The 19,985-nt window shown below is 43.0% G+C and overlaps 1 protein-coding gene across 1 annotated transcript in view; it reads right to left on the bottom strand.

The window, feature by feature from the left end:
• Positions 1 to 19,985, bottom strand: part of col21a1 (collagen, type XXI, alpha 1) — a 457,104-nt gene that overhangs the window by 16,646 nt on the left and 420,473 nt on the right. Inside the window, exons 25-29 of the mRNA XM_060854885.1 lie at positions 19,885 to 19,917; positions 19,632 to 19,778; positions 19,493 to 19,547; positions 17,477 to 17,686; positions 3,691 to 3,768 (exon numbers count right to left, since the gene is read on the bottom strand). Of these exons, the coding sequence (XP_060710868.1) occupies positions 3,691 to 3,768; positions 17,477 to 17,686; positions 19,493 to 19,547; positions 19,632 to 19,778; positions 19,885 to 19,917 (523 nt within the window). The remainder of the gene's footprint in view (positions 1 to 3,690; positions 3,769 to 17,476; positions 17,687 to 19,492; positions 19,548 to 19,631; positions 19,779 to 19,884; positions 19,918 to 19,985) is intronic.

Genomic DNA, 19,985 nt, shown 5'->3' with positions numbered 1-19,985 from the left:
AGATCACATTCATCACTCTGCCCTCATCAATCCTCTTAATGGGAGTGTTGCTGAACAAAAAGACCTTGGAGTGCAGGTTCACAGTTCCTTGAAAGTGGAGTCGTAGGTAGACAGCACAGTGAAGAAGACATTTGGTATGCTTGCCTTTATTGGTCAGTGCATTGAGCTTAGGAGTTGGAAGGTCATGTTGCAGCTGTACAGGACATTGGTTTTGGAATACTGCGTTCAATTCTAGTCTCCTGCTATCGGAAGGATGCTGTGAACCTTGAAAAGATTCAGAAAAGATTTGCAAGAATGTTCCCAGGGTTAGAGGGTTTGAGCTACAGGGAGTGGCTAAATTGCTGGCGTATTTTCCCTGCAGCGTCAGAGGCTATGAGGTTTATAAAATTATGAGGGGTATGGATAGGTTGAATAGCCAAGGTCTTTTCCCTGGGGTGAAGGAGTCGAATTCAAGAGGACATAGGTTGAAGGTGAGCGGGAAAGATTTAAAAGGGATCTAATGGGCAATGTTTTTAATGGCGAAGGTTCATGCATCTATGAAATGAGCTGCCAGAGGAAGTGGTGGAGGCTGATACAATTAAAACATTTAAAAGGGTACATGAATAGGAAGTGTGACGGTACTGCTCCTGTAACAAGGTGAGGTTGCCCTTTGTTTTTTTCAGAGGAGTCGTAAATGCAGAGATTCTGATGTGTCTGGTTTGGATGGGTTTTAGGGCAATTTGATTATAGCTAACAGATACTGCCTCAAGTTTTTGAGAAACACCTGTACAATAAAAGGGGAGTGGCCACTTCTCCCAGCTTTGCTTTTCTCTGGTTTTACTTTGATTTTAGCAAGCTGTTTTGTTTGCGGCTGGCAGTCAGGTTTTTGAGGCTACTGGTCCAGGAAAATGCTCTGTTCTGATTTTCTCTCTTTGACATCTCTTTTGTAACAACCTGTGTTTTATTTAACCTTTTTTTGCCATGGGCTGTTTATGGGGATGTTGCAAATATTTGGAACAGCACTACTAAGTTGTGGTAGCATTGACTGGGTTTTCAGATGGGCTAAGTTATTCTGTACTCTGGTCTCTTTTGTTTGTGTTTCATTTGGTACTCTGTAAATAAATTCTGTTTTGTTTAAAACTAAGGAGTTTTGACTAGCCACATCACTCCTGGAATATCCACTTACACCTACTTAAAACAACTAGAAAATATGTGGTCTGGGCTACTTTCTTGAAATGTTTTGAGGGGATTTGTCCATAACAGAAGGGTTTAGAGGGTTATGGGCCAAACACTGAGAAATGAGACTAGATTATTTTAGGATATCTGGTCAGCATGAACGAGTTGGACTGAAGGGTCTGTTTCCATTCTTTACAGATCTATGACTTTAATTTCAGCATGTCTATTAGTACTGTGTTGACAAATGGAGACTGAGCTTCCTTAGCATGATATTTCTATAGTTTCCCAGAAGACTCGAGTTTTCTCAACAGAACATTTCTGACATCGGCAGTCACCTGGAAGAAATCCTCCTTATAAGAAGATGAAGAGGTGAGCAATACAGTTCAAGACTTCTTTATCTTTGGATTCTTCTAGACATCTGGTGGTGATATCTCAAGGATGTCTTGATTGGCTTCCCATAAGTGCATCTCCCAGGTTACTGATACAATGTTTCCCAAGGCCAGCATGTGCACTTTACATGGAAAAACTCATTTATGGCTTTCTTGGCTGAGATTATTCCAGTGCACACCAGAATAGCCTTGCACCTTCTGCATTCCATAAACTTAGGCGGATCCAAAATTTGGGGAGGAATATTATTGATATGGTTCCAATCTCTATTTAAAAACAAATCGTGGATCCCGACCCTGAAGGACACTTATCTACTGTGTGATCCAAACCAGAGGCAGCCTACAGACTTTATTTATTTGTTTCAGGAGTCTCATCCAATTCAGAGCATTGGGTAGGCTGAACTGGTAAAAGGATCAATTCGGTGTCCAAGGCTTGAAGAGGTGACAGAAGGAGAAAGTGAGGACTGCAGATGCTGGAGATCAGAGCTGAAAAATGTGTTGAACTATGGTTACACACTGTTGCCAAGCTGTTATTGTCAGGATTGGATATCAGCCATAGCTTTATGTTAAATACAAGAGGTAAGATACTATTTAGACAGGATCTGGTCATGCACATTTCTGATCAGAGCTTTATTTAAACTCCTCAGTCCACAAACTCCAAACAAACTGATTACTTGTTCCTCCTATAAATTGTACATTACTTATTTTTATGTACACACATCCAGTCAAGTGCTTGCATAATTATCTCTTAATTAATGTCACCATCACCTGTCCCCTAGATTCATTTGGTCTCAGGCAGGTCCTTTCGGAGATGTTTTCTAATTAGTCTGTTCAGAGACATTATTATACACTTCTGGAGCAGGTGGGACCTGAACTCAAGTCTCCTGGCTCCAAAGTAGGGACATTACTCCAAGGTAGGCACCACAATGGCCCTCAAAATCACGAATCAATCAATCCACCACTCACCCACTTGGATATTTTGGCTGGAGTTGAACTCAGATCAAATTCTATTGAATGATAACACTATATATAGATCTCTAACAGCTGTAGCTCAGGAGGTGTGATGAGGATAAGATAAAATTTAAAGGAAGCTTCACTAGTTCCCTTGACTTGCCTTTTTGTAGGCTGCCTATTGGCATCTCTTGTGCTTCAGTATCTGTAAGGAATGATACTTGCAGCATCACCATTTTTTCCCAAGTAAACTTTTAATTGACCTTAAAAAGTTATTTACAACTATTGGGAAAGTAGCCAGTAGTGGTCAGTCCCTACCTCTAGCAAGATTGCTCATAAGTGGGAATCAACATTAAATTCCCTTCTTCCTGTCTCAAAAGCTCACATCCTAAACTGCATTTGTCAATATTCATTGCCATATTGAATCCTGATTTAGTAACGTCACTATTCTTAAAACTCCTGGTCTTCTTTTCAAATGCCTGCAAGGAGTCATCCCTCCTGATCTCTGAATGCTTCTCCAGCTATATAATTTTCTGAAATCTCTATGCTCCTCTAGGTCTGGCATTTTCCACACACCCAATTTTAATTGCATTGATAGTCTTGCGATATTTATTACATTTAAAAATTATAGTAAGTCTTCACTCAAAGTTGGAGTTGTGTTCCTGAAAAGGACAACCTCAACTGAAATGGCTTTGCGTGAAACAAAAACAGAAATTGCTGGAGAAACCCAGCAGGTCTGGCAGTATCTGTGAAAAAACAACAAGCTCAGTCTTTTGTAAGATTTTCCTAAATGGGGAAAAAGAATTAAAACATTACATTTTTAAAGTGAAATTTTCACTAAATTTAAATATTGATAAATAAGTTTTCAAAATTTGTTTTAACATATATAGTAAGAACTACAATAAATTTGGAGGTCAGTTGTCTCATTTGGCTGGATAGCTGTTTTGAGACCAAATTAAAAGAAACATCAGGGATGAATAACTTGTGAAAAGCTCATACAGCTTTTCTGTTCATTCACCCCCACCGCTCAGAGTCATTTCAAAATTCCAGTGAAAACTCGTGTTGATAAGAAACAAGTTCTACTTACAAGTCTACTGAAATATTTAACCTGACACTTAATGCTTTAAATGCTGTTATACCTTCTCTGTATTCAATGTTTAATAATGAAAACAAAATATACTGCAACATGTTACAGTACCTGGTGGTCCTGGTAGGCCTTGCATTCCAGGGGAACCAACTCCTCTGTCACCTTTCTCACCTTTCAAACCAGGGAATCCTGTGTAAAACAATCATGGATAATAATATCACTAATGAATTAAAAGATTAAAATATTCTGTGTAACATCTACTACTACTACACCCAGAATAAAATAATAAAAGGCTACATTGAAAATAAAAATGATTAATACTACATCTACAATAAAACCATGAAGTCAATGTGCCTAGAATGAATCAATGCCTTGATACACCAGGAATATAACAGTGATCAATACTCCTGGAGTAAAACAGTGATGGAATGCTTTCCATTTTGCTTAACATTCAAACTGCTTAACATCATCGAGGACAATGCAGCCTGCCTGATTGATATCATTCTCACGAATATTCACTCCCTCCACCACTGCTGCTCATTAGCAGCAGTATGTATATCTACAAGATGTACTGCAGAAATGTAACAAAGATCTTTAGCTAGTACCCTTCAAACCCACGACATATAACCACCTAGAAGGACAATAACACCAGATACATTGAAACATACCACCTGCAAACTCCCCTCCAAGTAACTCAACATCTAGACTTGGAAATATAACACTGTTTGTTTGTTATCACTGAGTTAAAATCCCAGAATTTCTTCCCTAATAGCAGTGTAGGATCAAGAAGGCAGCTCAGCACCACCATCTCGAGGACAACTAAGGATGGGCAATAAATGCTGGCCCTGTCGGTGACACCTACGTGTGAAGTAAAACAAAAACTACACAGAGATCAAAGCAACTGCCCGGAATAAAACAATGAGTACAACATTTAGAAAAAAGTAATGAAGCCTACATCTAAAAATAAAACAATGAACAATGTACTTAGAGTAAAAGAATGAATACCACAGCCAGGATTTTCCCATTTGAAATTAGAGTGGCAGTGAGTGAGTTTCATGGAGTGAAATCTGGAGTAAGTCATCTCACATAATCAGGTTCTTCTCAGCTCATTAATTTTGCAAGCTAGATGTATAATTTATTCTGTGCATCACATGGTCATTGAGATGGGTGGCCAGATTAGAATGAAAGATGAAGGACTACTTCAATATTCTCATTAGTGTGGTGACTTCACCATGCAAGCCTGACTGTCTCCATGGATAGCATGGTAGCCTCCTTGGAGATCTGGGTCTCTCAGAATGCACAGTGGCTGCTGGATATGCTCTCAGAACTGCACCACATTACACTGGCCATGGATTATAGCATCACTTTAATATTCTTAAAATATACTCATTCTTGCATCTGATTTTGACAAGGGGTCCTACAAAATCTATCAAGATCTTGTTAAAAGGACCTTCAAAAGCTGGTGAATGAATTGGATCAGTTTAGTTTTGTAAGGTTTAAAAATTGCAGTCATATTGTCAGTAATAGTAAAGGCAACCACAGATGTACAGGAAGTCCTGTACATGTCTTTATTGCCTGGCATTCAAACCAGAAATGATACCACCCACTGTAACAGACCAAGACACATCAATAGAAAGTGGGACAGAACACCAGGACATCACCGGAGGCTCACTAATGATATTACTGAGCATGATGACGACTTACATGCTCACGTCAGAATGCCTATCCTGCCTGTGGATTTGCAGGATTTTCTAAAGGTAGAACCAGTGATAACTCCAGGGATTTGAGGCGTCTATTATACATGTTCCATATGTCTCTTGCATATAAGAGGGCAAGACCATGGCTGGTCTGTAGATCAGTAGCTGGGTTGTAGTCTCAGACTTCAAATATTCTGTTTCTCAGGCGTCTGAAAGCTGCACTGGCACTTTGAAATCAATGTTGCATTTCATTATCAACATCTGCTTATAGCCAGAAGAGGTACCTGAGGTGTGGAAAATGATTCATGTTGACCAAGGACTTGCCATGGATTTTGATGGTTGTGGGGGTGTGGGGGGGAGGGGGGGGGGGGATGTCGTTGGGATCACCTGGTGAGGTTCACAACTTGGATGTCATCATGAAGCAGAGAATGGCAATGAATTTCTGCTGGCAAGCGAATTTGAGGAAAACATTCCACAATCCCTTGCAGTTGACAAAGTTGAAGGTCTTTGTGAGACTGAAAAAGGCCATGCACAGAGATTGGTGCTGTTCCCTGCACCAATTTGTCATGCACTGAAAACCATGTCTCTTGATAGACCACAGACAATAGGTACAGGAGTAGGCCATTCGGCCCTTTGAGCCAACACCACCATTCATTATGATCATGGCTGTTTCTGCCTTATCCCCATAACCCTTGATTTCACTATCTTTAAGAGCTCTATCCATCTCTTTCTTGAAAGTATCCAGAGACTTGGCTTCCACTGCATCCTGGGGCAGAGTTTCTCTCAACTCTGTTCTAAATGGCTTACCCCTTATTTTCAAACTGTGTTTTCTGGTCCTGGATTCACCCATCAGCAGAAATATGCTTCCTGCCTCTAGAGTGTTCAATCCTTTAATAATCTTATACGTCTCAATCAGATCCCCTCTCATTCTTCTAAACTCAAGTGGATAAAAGTCCAGTCGCTCCAATCTTTCAACATATGATAGTGCCATCATTCCAGGTATTGACCTCGTGAACCTACGCTGCACTTCCTCAATAGCCAGAATGTCCTTCTTCAAATGTGGAGAACAAAACTGCACACAATACTGTAGGTGCAGTCTCACCACACCCCTGTACAACTGCAGAAGGACCTTTTTGCTCCTATACACAATTCCTCTTGTTGTGAAGGCCAGCATGCCATTAGCTTTCTTCACTGCCTGCTGTACCTGCATGTTTACTTTCATTGACTGAAGTACAAGAACACCTAGATCTTGTTGTACTTTCCCTTTATTTAACTTGCCTCCATTTAAATAGTAATCTACCTTCCTGTTCTTGCTACCAAAGTGGATAGCCACACATTTAACCACATTAAAAGGCATCTGCCATGCATCTGTCCACTCACCTCGGCTGTCCAAGTCATCCTGTATTCTCATAACATCTTCCTCAGGTTTCATCCTGTCACCCAGCTTTGTGTCATCGGCAAATTTGCTAATATTACTTTTAATACCTTCACCTATATCATTAATGCACATCGTAAACAGTTGTGATCCCAGCACAAACCCTGTGGTACCCCACTGGTTGTGGCACCCTGCCATTCCAAAAGGGACCCGATTATCACTACTCTTTGCTTCCTGTCAGCCAGCCAATTTTTAATCCAAGTCAGCATTTTGTCCCCAATACCATGTGCCCTAATTTTGTTCACTAATCTCCTATGTGGGACTCTATCAAAGGCTTTCTGAAAGTTGGTACACTACATCCACTGGGTTTCCCCTGTCCATCTTCATAGTTACATCCTCAAAAAATTCTAGAAAATTAGTCAAGCACAATTTTCACTTTGTAAATCCACGCTGACTCTGACCTATCCTGTTACTGCTATCCAAATGACTCATAATTTCATCTCATAATTGACTCCAGCATCTTTCCCACCACTGAGGTCAGACTAACTGGTCTATAAATCCCTGTTTTCTTGCTACCTCCTTTCTTGAAAAGTGGGACAACATTAGCCAACCTCCAATCCATAGGAACTGATCCTGAATCTATAGAACATTGGAAAATGATTACCAATGCGATCACGATTTCTAGAGCCACCTCCTTAAGTACCCTGGGATGTACACCATCAGGTCCCAGAGACTAAATTAGATTACTTACAGTGTGGAAACAGGCCCTTCGGCCCAACAAGTCCACACCGACCCGCAACCCACCCATACCCCTACATTTACTCCTTATTTAACTCTACAGGCAATTTAGCATGGCCAATTCACCTGATCCACACATCTTTGGACTGTGGGAGGAAACCAGAGCACAGGGAGGAAACCCACGCAGACACGGGGAGAATGTGCAAACTCCACAGAGTTTCCTGAGGCGGGAATTGAACCCGGGTCTCTGGCGCTGTGAGGCAGCAGTGCTTGCCACTGTGCCGCCCACATAAGGTTGAAGACTTATCAGCCTTCAGACTTAACAGTCTATTCAACACCATTTCCTGCCTAACATAAACTCCCTTCAGTTCATCCTAGGTCCTTCAGCCACTATTACAGCTGAGAGATTACTTCTGTCTTCCCCAATGAAGACAGACCCAAAATACCTATTCAACTCTTCTGCCTTTTTCTTGTTCCCTATAATAAATTCACCCATTTCTGTCTTCAGGGCACAATTTTAGTCTTAACCTTTGTTTTCCTTTTCACATACCTAAAAAAAGCTTTTACTATCCTCCTTTATATTTTTGGCCAGTTTGTCTTTGTACCTCATTTTATCTCCGCATATTGCCTTTTTAGTTATCCTCTGTTGCTCTTTAAAAGTTTCCCAGTCCTCTGGCTTCCCGCTCATCTTTGCTATGTTATACTTCACTTTTATCTTTATACAGTCCTTAACTCCCCTCATCAGCCACGGCTGCCCGCCTCCTCTTATGATCTTTCTTCCTCTTTGGAATGAACTGATCCTGCACCTTCTGCATTATAACCAGAAATACCTGCCATTGTTGATCTACTGCCGTCCCTGCTAGGGTATTGAGCCATTGAACTTTGGCCCGCTCCTCCCTTAATAGCTCCATAGTTCCTTTTGTTCAACTGCTGTGTGGAGTTTGCACATTCTCCCCGTGTCTGCGTGGGTTTCCTCCGGGTGCTCCGGTTTCCTCCCACAGTCCAAAGATGTGTAGGTTAGGTGTATTGGCCATGCTAAATTGCCCATAGTGTTAGCTGCATTAGTCAGAGGGCAATGGGTCTGGGTGGGTTACTCTTCGGAGGGTTGGTGTGGACTTGTTGGGCCGAAGGGCCTGTTTCCACACTGTAGGGAATCTAATCTAATCTAATCTAATACTGACACTTCGATATTCCCTTCTTCCCCTCAAAACTTATCATATTATGATCATATTATGGGCAGAACCTGCAAAGAGACTCTGGGAGGAGCTCTTCAACCACTGGAGGAGGCATTACAGGAGGATTCTCACAATGTCCTTTCTGTAGTGAACAGCAGTGAAATCTCTCTGTAATTTCCATAGTTGAACATGTTTCCTTTCTTGGAGATGCTCATAATTATAGCATCTGAGATGTCCCAGCAAGCTCTCTTCCTTCCAGATGAGGGTGATGAGGTTGTAGATTTGTGACAAGAGTGTCTTTCTGCAATATGAGTAGTTCAGCGAGGATTTCAGCTGTGCTGGAGGCCTTGTTTCTCAGTTGTCAGATTGCTTTCTTGATCTCCTGCAGTTAGAGGTGTGTCAACTGAGTGATGGATGGTATATTGCGGGATGGTGTTTACAGTACCTGCATTGAGGGCTGTGTCTTGGTTGAGGAGATCCTCAAAATGCTCTGTCCAGTGGATGTTGACTGCCTATTGGTCTTTGATGAATGACTCTTCATTTTTGGTTCTCAGTGAAGTTGGTCCCTGGGCTCTTGGACCATAGATGGTGCTGCCTGCACTGAAGAAGCATCCTACTTCATGGCTGTCCATGTGTTGCTGAGTCTCCTGTGCTCTTTCCATCTACTATCTATTTTTTTGGGTTACAGGTTCTTTGGGATGTGACCTCACTATATTGTTCAAGTTCGCATGTACGCTGTTCTGGGAATTCTGGCAAAGGATGACCATGTCAAGGGTAATGTGGATGCTAGAATCCTACCCTCAAACATCTTTAAAGTAATAATATATCTCCATCAACACACCCCTAGTCCTTATAAAAGCATTGAACGTTGGCCCAAGTATTGAAAACATTTCAGGGAATCAGGTCTGGTTCCTCAATTCAGCCTTCATACCAGTTGGCCATTTTGCCATTATGCTGTGCTTAATGGTTTCACCGGTGAATTCTCAGATCTGGAATGAGGAAACTTCTGGTAAGGGAGTCTCTCCTCACCTTAACAAAACCTCTTGTGAGACAGAAACTGATTTATTTAGGTTTCTTTGTAACTTCCACCCTCAACCAACTAGGTGATGTGGCAGGAGTGCATTAGAAGTTTACTCAGATTTTCAACATCTCCAAACTGTGCAACTTGAGCAAAAAAAGTCAGTCATAATTAGCTGCAGCCAAATAAAACAATTCTATATTCGACTATTTCCACTTATTTTTAGAAATATTTATGTCTTGAATTAAATGAGACAACAACACAGTTCTATATTATACCTTGATTATTACTTCAATGGCTACAAAGCACTTCGTTTCATTCGGAGGATGTGCAAGGTGCTGTATCAGTGCAAACTCTTTCTTTCTTATCGGTGTATCTCAGCCACCTCAGGTGGAATTCTCAACTCCCTTGAGCATATGGGCAATGGCAAGGAAGTTGGAAAAATACTGTGAAGTGGACAAATCAGATTCTTGTTGTTGAGAAAACATTTGGAGATTCCCCTTAATGTTTAAACTAAGAACCCTGATTTTCACTAGTTATTTTACATTTAATTGTTAACTAATTTTGCCTCATTGCTAGCAGATCCCAATTCTCCTCTCCTTTGCAAGAAACTAGAGGGTGTCAATTTCCGAGGGTGCCAATTCCTGACATGAAAGTCAGAGTAGTTATCTGGTGGCAGAAGCTCACCACTTGCATTTTTGGATTCTCAAAAAGCTTCACCTTCATCAGCAATTCCCTGGATGCTCACGGACACCATTCTCTTCCTCTAGGCAAGTGGGCATTGCCAATCCACCAGTCTCACCACAAAGTCATGGCTGCCTTTGGAATCAAAGGACAATTACGACCTACATGCTTCTGCTAGATCACTTTGTCCGCAGGAACACACATGCATCCTACGTCTCAACTTATTTTCTTGGCTGTGTCTCTTGACATTTCCAAATGATTCACATTACACATCCACATTTTGTGAAACGCTTTGCCAGTAAAAACAGGGCAGAATCCAAATCTGCAAAATAAATATGAATGATTGGAACAGAATGATGTCACTAGCAGTACTGGTAGGGGTATTGCACATGCATATTTTACACGTTAACTGAGAGTGTTTTGAGGGTGTCAGTAATTTTCGTTTTAATTTTCTTTCTTCCTATATGGGCCTACAAGGCCCATGTATAGCAGCAATCGCCAGAATAGAAAGTCAATGCCGCGATCATAACGCTGATGCCAATCATCATGCACAGAACCTTGGAACGGCTGTGTGTGCACAGCTTTGTGGGAATGTTGGCTAGCAGACTTATTCTCTACTTCCTCAGTACTCACTCACTTTACTTGAAAGCTGTCTATTTTTAAAATTTTTTTTGTGTAGAGGAGTGGTGGGCAACCTATCATAGTTTAGACCAATGAATAGTCAAGGTGGTGGGATACGTTTTCCTGTATTGAGACAAAAGCAGGAACTTAGTATGATTGAAATGGATGGAAGACCAGTTATTTTCTCTCACATGAGCAGGAGAGCAGATAAGGTATCCTCAGTGAGTAGAAGAGAGCAGCAAAGGTGATTAGTTTGTGAGGATAAGTTGGGTGATATTGAGTGGCCATAATGCATGGAGTACAGTGAATTGCAGTCCATGGGCTTTCATATGAGATGCGTGCGATCGCAGAGTTGGAGTGAGTGGTGGCCCACTGAGTATGGGGTAACAGAGGAAGACAAAGACAGCATATACCTTTTTGGAGCTCAGGGGATTATTAACTGCATTGGGTTTTATCTGGGACATTCCATTGACATGGCTGCTACATTGATCCAGGCTGTCTGAGTGGTGTGGCTGCCTTTGCTGGTCAGCAGGAGAAAATATGGCCCTGCTTTCTACCACCCCATCCACAGTATAACAGTCCAAGATGACAAGGTGAAGGGAAGCTCTTAGCTTGTAGCACATGAAGTGTTGTGGAGCTGAGATTTAAATATTATGCCAGTGGCATGAACCTTGTAAAGTGGTAAGTACTTCCGCCTGTCCTGTCATACGATTCCATGAGATGTGTAATTAATAATTAATGTTATTAAAATTATATGAGAAAAGTTTGCATGAGCCATGGTGGATCATCTGCATGAATCTCACCAAAAATAAATTTATCCAATGAATGAGAAAATTCAGTCCCTATTGTTGTTCTATTCTGTGGTTTAGTAAAGTATTTAGAGAAATCCTGAGAACAAATGTCTTGCTTCTTACAATAGAGGAAAAATATTGTGGATGCTGGAAATTTTTAAAAAGAAAGTGTTACAGAAATGCAGCAGATCTGGCAGCATCTGCAGTGAAACAAACAGAGTTAACGTTTCAAGTCCAATATGACTTGTCTTCTGAAACCCTTGTGTTTTCCTACATGATGGTGCTATTAGACTGTGCACATGGACAGACAGATCTCCTCTCACAGATGTTAACAGGCAAGTTGTGCACAGGAAGATTTTACCACTGAAAGGTGTGCACTCAGGTCACTTCCAAACTGCAATTCCAAAGTAATAAATGAAGCAGAAAAATCAGACATATAGTCATGCCTGTGAACGACAACGATAGCATGAAGTCTTGGCACCCATCATTTGAAACTGCTTAACTGAACTGGCAAATTAAGTTATAAATTTGATCTTAACTGTGTCTGTCTGTCTGTGTGCAAAGGTTTCATGCTATCCTTGGATAATGAATTGTTCACAGGTATGACTATATATCTATTTTTTCTGCTTCATTTAATATTTTGAAATAATAGTTTGGTGTGTTTTGGGGGCTTGTGATCAAAGACGATTGAGTTTAAATCATAGATATAAATCAGACAATCTTGTGGTGCTGCTCAGTCCTGTTATTGTTACACTATTAAGATTAAATTTTTAAGTTTTGTTTAAGTTATAAACTTGATGTCTAAAATCTGTTGTTTGTAAAATCTGTTAGGAACAATTGGGCATTTTTTTAGGGGAATTGAATATTTTAAGTTCACTGTTCTTTGGCTGATTGGTTTGGTTTGCAAACAATGCGTTGTAACACTAACATGCAAATTTCCTTTTTATCCAAGTTGAAAACAAATGCACTTACACATGACTTGTACTTGTAAAGTAAAAAATGAGGTCTGCAGATGCTGGAGATCACAGCTGCAAATGTGTTGCTGGTCAAAGCACAGCAGGTTAGGCAGCATCTCAGGAATAGAGAATTCGACGTTTCGAGCATAAGCCCTTCATCAGGAATAAGAGAGAGAGAGCCAAGCAGGCTGAGATAAAAGGTAGGGAGGAGGGACTAGGGGGAGGGGCGATGGAGGTGGGATAGGTGGAAGGAGGTCAAGGTGAGGGTGATAGGCCGGAGTGGGGTGGGGGCGGAGAGGTCAGGAAGAGGATTGCAGGTTAGGAGGGCGGTGCTGAGTTGAGGGAACCGACTGAGACAAGGTGGGGGGAGGGGAAATGAGGAAGCTGGAGAACTCTGAATTCATACCTTGTGGTTGGAGGGTTCCCAGGCGGAAGATGAGGCGCTCCTCCTCCAGCCGTCGTGTAGTTGTGTTCTGCCGGTGGAGGAGTCCAAGGACCTGCATGTCCTCGGTGGAGTGGGAGGGGGAGTTAAAGTGTTGAGCCACGGGGTGATTGGGTTGGTTGGTTCGGGCGGCCCGGAGGTGTTCTCTGAAGCGTTCCGCAAGTAAGCGGCCTGTCTCACCAATATAGAGGAGGCCACATCGGGTGCAGCGGATGCAATAGATGATGTGTGTGGAGGTACAGGTGAACTTGTGGCGGATATGGAAGGATCCCTTGGGGCCTTGGAGGGAAGTGAGTGTGGAGGTGTGGGCGCAAGTTTTACATTTCCTGCGGTTGCAGGGAAGCTGCCGGGGGTGGAGGTTGGGTTGGTGGGGGGTGTGGATCTGACAAGGGAGTCACGAAGGGAGTGGTCCTTGCGGAATGCTGATAGGGGAGGGGAGGGAAATATATCCTTGGTGGTGGGGTCCGTTTGGAGGTGGCGGAAATGGCGGCGGATGATATGTTGTATGCGCAGGTTGGTGGGGTGGTAGGTGAGAACCAGTGGGGTTCTGTCTTGGTGGCGGTTGGAGGAGCGGGGCTCAAGGGCGGAGGAGCGGGAAGTGGAGGAGATGCGGTGGAGGGCATCGTCGATCACGTCTGGGGGGAATCTGCGGTCCTTGAAGAAGGAGGCCATCTGGGCTGTGCGGTGTTGGAATTGGTCCTCCTGGGAGCAGATGCGGCGGAGATGAAGGAATTGGGAATATGGGATGGCATTTTTACAGGGGGCAGGGTGGGAGGAGGTGTAGTCCAGGTAGCTGTGGGAGTCAGTCGGTTTATAATAGATGTCTGTGTTGAGTCGGTCGCCCGAGATAGAAATGGAAAGGTCTAGGAAGGGGAGGGAGGAGTCTGAGACAGTCCAGGTGAATTTCAGGTCGGGATGGAAGGTGTTAGTAAAGTTGATGAACTGTTCAACCTCCTCGTGGGAGCACGAGGCAGCGCCGATACAGTCATCGATGTAGCGGAGGAAAAGGTGGGGGGTAGTGCCAGTGTAGTTGCGGAAGATGGACTGTTCCACATATCCTACGAAGAGGCAGGCATAGCTGGGGCCCATGCGGGTGCCCATGGCAACTCCTTTAGTTTGGAGGAAGTGGGAGGATTGAAAAGAGAAGTTATTCAGGGTGAGGACCAGTTCAGTCAGTCGAAGGAGGGTGTCAGTGGAAGGGTACTGGTTGGTGCGGCGGGAAAGGAAGAAGCGGAGGGCTTTGAGTCCTTCGTGATGGGGGATGGAGGTGTACAGGGACTGGATGTCCATAGTGAAAATAAGGCGTTGGGGACCGGGGAAGCGAAAATCCTGGAGGAGGTGGAGGGCATGGGTGGTGTCCCGAACGTAGGTGGGGAGTTCTTGGACTAAAGGGGACAGGACCGTGTCGAGGTATTGGGAGATGAGTTCGGTGGGGCAGGAGCAGGCTGAGACAATGGGTCGGCCGGGGCAGGCAGGTTTGTGGATTTTGGGCAGGAGGTAGAAACGGGCGGTGCGGGGTGGTGGGACTATGAGGTTTGAGGCGGTGGATGGGAGATCCCCTGAGGTGATGAGGTCCTGGATGGTCTGGGAGATGATGGTTTGGTGGTGGGAGGTGGGGTCGTGGTCAAGGGGGCGATAAGAGGAGGCGTCCGCGAGCTGGCGTTTGGCTTCAGCGGTGTACAGGTCAGTGCGCCAAACTACCACCGCGCCTCCCTTGTCTGCGGGTTTGATGGTGAGGTTGGGATTGGAGCGGAGGGAGTGGAGGGCTGCACGTTCTGAGGGTGAGAGGTTGGAGTGGGTGAGAGGGGTGGACAGGTTGAGTCGGTTGATGTCACGGCGGCAGTTGGCTATAAAGAGGTCGAGGGCGGGTAGGAGGCCAGCACGGGGTGTCCAGATGGATGGGGTGTGTTGGAGGCGGAAGAAGGGGTCGTCAGAGGGTGGGCGGGAGTCTTGGTTGTGAAAGTAGGCACGGAGGCGAAGGCGGCGGAAGAATTGTTCAATATCTCGCCGCGTGTTGAACTCATTAATCCGAGGGCGTAGGGGAATGAAGGTGAGGCCCCTGCTGAGGACTGATCTTTCATCCTCAGAGAGGGGGAGATCTGGAGGGATGGTGAAAATCCGGCAAGGCTGGGAGCTAGGACCTGGTGTGGGACTGGAGCTGGAGCTGGAGCTGGGGGCGGGGTTAGGGGCGGGGACAGAGATCGAAGTAGGGGCGGAGTTAGACGTGGTGACGTTGCTCGATGTGGGGGCGGGGTCATGCGTCGTGACGGAAATAAGCCTGGGGGCGGGGTTACGTGAAGCGACGGAAGACGGCGTGGGGGCGGGGTTATGGGCGGGGTTATGCGTAGTGACGAAAGACGGCGTGGGGGTGGGGAAACCTGAGGATTTGTGCTCCTGCAGGTTAGTGATGTCAGTGGGGGCGGAAGTGGCTGCGCCGACGGCAACCGGAGGGGCGGAAATGGTTGCGGCGACGGAGGAGTGGTGGTCATTCCCGGTGGCCGCGTGGGTCGCGGGTCCGTCGGCGATCGTGGAAGCGGTTGTGTGTGTGGTGGTCACCGGGGCAGTTGTTGGGGCGGCGATCGCGGGGGCTCCGAGGTCGGTGGGGGCGGAAGTGACGTCACGGTCGGCGGCGGCCTTTGGTGCCGCGGGCGTTGTGGAGGCCACATGTGTAATGGCGTCCGACAGGCCTGTGGAAGATTCTGGAATAGTTGAGGGGCCACGAGTGTGGGGCTAAGTACATGAAAGTTTTTGGTACTTACTGTCTTTAATCTCTGATAGGGCTAGGAAGAACTGTTTGTTGAGTTTGTGGATTCTTCTGTAGATGAAGAACAGCAGGGGTCCTTTGCAGGTCTGTGAGAGTGTTGTCCTGAGCTGGGGTAGGGCTGATTGCAGAGAGTGTAAGTGGCGACGCATGGCTGCAAGGGTGGAGCGGAGGATCCGGAGGGAGGTCTGTTGCTGGAGGCTTCGGATTTGTTGTAGAAAAGGTTAGTATTGTTTTGAAGATGGTAAAAGATAAGGACATGGTAGGAGTCATAGTCCACAAAGGACCATAGGCATCTCTCTCCATTGAGAGAGACAAGTGGTAGTGAGTAGCTTGAATTGAATCGAATTTATTGTCACATACACCAAGGCATAGTGAAAAGCTTTGTCTTGTGAGCAATATCGCCAAATTTCAAGAATGAGTTCTTTGGTTTTGCTGGCATTGAGAGCGAGGTTGTTCTCAGTGCACCATTTTTTCAGGTCTTCCACCTCCCATCTGTAGTCTGTTTCGTCGCCATCTGAGATTCGACCGACTATGATGGCGTCATCAGCGAACTTGTAAATGGCTTTAGTTTGGTATTTGGTGACGCAGTCATGGGTATACAGTGAGTACAGTAGGGGGCTCTAGTGTTGAGTGTTAGTGACGATGAAATATTGTCCCCAATCTTCACTGATTGTGGCCTGTGGGTCAGGAAACTGAGGATCCAGTTGCAGAGAGTGGGGCCTAGTCCAAGATCACTAAGTTTAGTAATCAGTCTGGAGGGGATAATAGGTTGAAGGCTGAATTGTACTCAATGAGTAGGATTCTTATGTAGCTGTTCTTGGTGTCAAGATGTTCTAAGGAGGAGTGAAGGGCAAGTGATATGGCATCTGATGTGGATCTGTTGGTCCGACAGGCAAATTGGAGTGGGTCAAGAATAGTGGGGAGGCCTGGAGTTGATTAATGCCATGATCAGCCTTTCAAAGCATTTCATGAGCACTGAATTTAGGGCCACTGGGCAATAGTCATTGAGACATGCTGCTTAAGAGTAATGACTCCATGAGCAAAGGGCAAGGTGAGGAGCCAGAGAAGGACGAACTAGATAAGGACTCAAGAGAGGAAGAAATAGAAAAATATGTTGATAGAGTTAGATGAGTTATGATGTGAAAAGGCTTGTTAACACTGACATAGAACAGTTATTTCTGAGCTGTAGACACAATTCTGAGCAATGTAAATTGTAATCATCAAGACACAGGATTACTTTAATATCTCTGCTGTTTTTAAAATGGATGAAACATTTAAAAGGTTTGCTTGTGATCTGAAGATGAGTCACTGGACTCAAACTTTTCACTGCTTTTTCTCTCCACAGATGCTACCAGGCCTGCTGAGTTTCTTCAGGAATACTACTTCTGTTTCAGATTTCCAACATCTGCACTTTTTTTGTTTTATTTTATGCTTGTGATCTTGTTCTTTCTGTCAATAACCAATAGTTTTTTTGTAATCATGTCCACTTTGCATTTTTCATTCATTTTGAAGGAAAACGCAGATTGAAATATGATAATTTATTTGTGAAATGTAGACCTAACAAAAATAAAAGTGATGTATATGAATAATAAGTTGCATCTTAAATTGAATTCTAACATATTTTTGTCAAACTCACCCATGAGTCCTTGAATGCCTGGAAGACCAGGTAAACCTAAATGACCTGGTTGACCTTGTTCACCATCCAAACCTGGGAAACCAGGTGGACCTTGAAGTCCAGGAAGTCCTGGTGGTCCTTGTGGCCCTGGTGGTCCAGGTGAACCCTTGCGGATCTGACAGTGCAAACAATTTTCATTCCTTTCGTTGCGCAAAACTGAAGGCAACTGGGCTAATATGGTTAAAAATATGGAATGAAAATAAAAAAATCAAGAATTAAATCAAACAATAATATTGATACACGCACACATTTATACTGTACAGATAAGTAATTGTGTGATCCTGTGCTCCAACCGGGAACTGAAGAGTGCAGATTGGGAAATGCATACAATGATGGTTCCTTTTGTCCTAATCTTGCTTCGTATGAACATGGCTCACCATTCAGTTTGAGATATCAAGAAATCACAAGTTAATGTGTAATCATCTTTAGCATCGCTGAAGTAAAATTATTCTTAATGTCAATTTGGCTTAGTAAGTACCAGGCATGTCTAAGCTCAAAGGCTGTGACTTTAGGCATGAGTACTGAATTAAGCACAAAAATAAAAAAACAACTCTTTAGTGCAGTACTGAGGGAGATTTGCATGGACAAAGGTAGTCTCTGTTTGCTTAGTAGTGTTTTCTCGATGCTCTGGTCAACATTCTTCCCTCACCAAACAACAAACAGGTTAACATAATTAATTTGATGTTTGCTTTTAACTGGTCAAAATGAAATGTTGTTAAAAATAGTCTAAGGATTGGGAACTTGATCCAAGATGGTATATCTGGTAGGTTGTACTAGATGAGTAGTTCTAACTGAAATTGAGTTTGTCATTTCAGTTTCAATTTAACTTTCTGAACTTAGAGCTTTAAGAACTGTAAAGAAGCTGAAAATTATTCATCACTTATCAGAAACTGCCACTGGTTGCAGCTAATTATTATCTACCTGTAAGGGATTGCTATAAGAGGCCTGGTTTCTGTGACTAGTAAGCAGCAAAAAAATGGTGTACTTCACTAGCTTTGGGACATCCTGAGACAATAAAAGACTTTACATGAATTTATGTTTTTATTTTTCTTTCTATAACTCCATCTATAAAATAAAGACTCAGCCTTTGCATATTGAAAAAAATCATCAAATTTGAATTACTTGTATATATTGTGATTTTCTCAAAAATGCAATTGCATTTGTCAAGCATGGTCAATCCTTTATGAATCTCTGATGATTTACTCTGAATAACTCATGCCGAGTGTTCATGCTCATTTAAAAAAAAACTCTTTCATGGAGTGCGGGCATCTCAGGAAAGCCCAGCATATCTTGTCCATCTCTCATTTTCTTGAACTGAACAGCCCTTTCAGAGGGCAATTGAGAGTCAACCACACAATTGTGGATTTGGAGTCACACGTAGGCCAAGCAAACAAGGATGGCAGATTATCTTCTCTAAATGGCATTAATGAACTTAATGGCTTTTAAAACTACTGATGTTATTTGTTACATCTGCAATCAGTTTTCAATTCCACATTTACTACTGATACTAAATTCTACTAGCTACTGTGGTGAAATTCAAACCCAAGTCACCAGAGCGCTAGTCTAAGCTTCTCAATACTAGCCTAGCAATATCCTATTATTTCCTCCAGAATTTCAAGTAAAATATTATACAGCCACAACCAATAGAATCAAACTATCTTACAGTTTTCTAGATTAGCCTTTTTTTTAACCCTTTACATTTTAGAGGATCTAATATTTGCCATTCTGCATAATTTCTGTTCCCAAAAATTTCTTGAAAATTATATTCTTTATCTTTGCATTCTCCTACACAATGTGTTACAGAGTATGAAATCCTTAATTCTTGTCCACTTATATCTCCTTATATATTTCAACAAAAAATCTAGCACTGAATTCTTTCTTAATAAAAATAACATTAATACAAATTGTTTTTCATTAAGAACATTTTAATTAACTTTAGATTATATTAAGTATGGAACAATTAACCCTTATACTCACTTCTTAGCACATCCATGCAAACCTGTCGGATGTACTCATCTGAAATGACTTTTCCCTATTAAAATAGTTTGGAATTAGGAATGAGTAACAGCATACTAAACGCTGAATTACATCAAAATAAAATCAGATGTACTCCTACTGAAATTCCTTCTGGACCGGGTGGTCCTGGTGGTCCTGAAAGCCCAGTCTTTCCTTTAGGACCTGGATTTCCAGTTCTGCCAGGTAAACCAGGTTCACCCTTCTGACCTCTTATGCCTGCAGTGCCTGATGCTCCTGGTTCTCCAGCCTAGAAGAAAATGGTGAAAAATAACAGAGATTGCATTGTAATTTATTAACATTTATAACACTTAAAAATTATGAATTTCTTTGGGTAGCCTCTTTTGGCAGCCTACCTCTCCTTTTGATCCTGTTGAGCCTTTTGTCCCCTGAGAAAATAATTAAATTATCAGTGTACATAAGTTAACTAGTAGACCCAAGTCAAAGAACAATCAGA

This window comes from Hemiscyllium ocellatum, chromosome 3 (genome assembly GCF_020745735.1).
Source record: "Hemiscyllium ocellatum isolate sHemOce1 chromosome 3, sHemOce1.pat.X.cur, whole genome shotgun sequence".
Lineage (NCBI taxonomy): Eukaryota > Metazoa > Chordata > Chondrichthyes > Orectolobiformes > Hemiscylliidae > Hemiscyllium > Hemiscyllium ocellatum.
The sequence above is the reverse complement of the archived record's forward strand: the minus strand, read 5'-3'. Positions and strand labels throughout refer to the sequence as shown.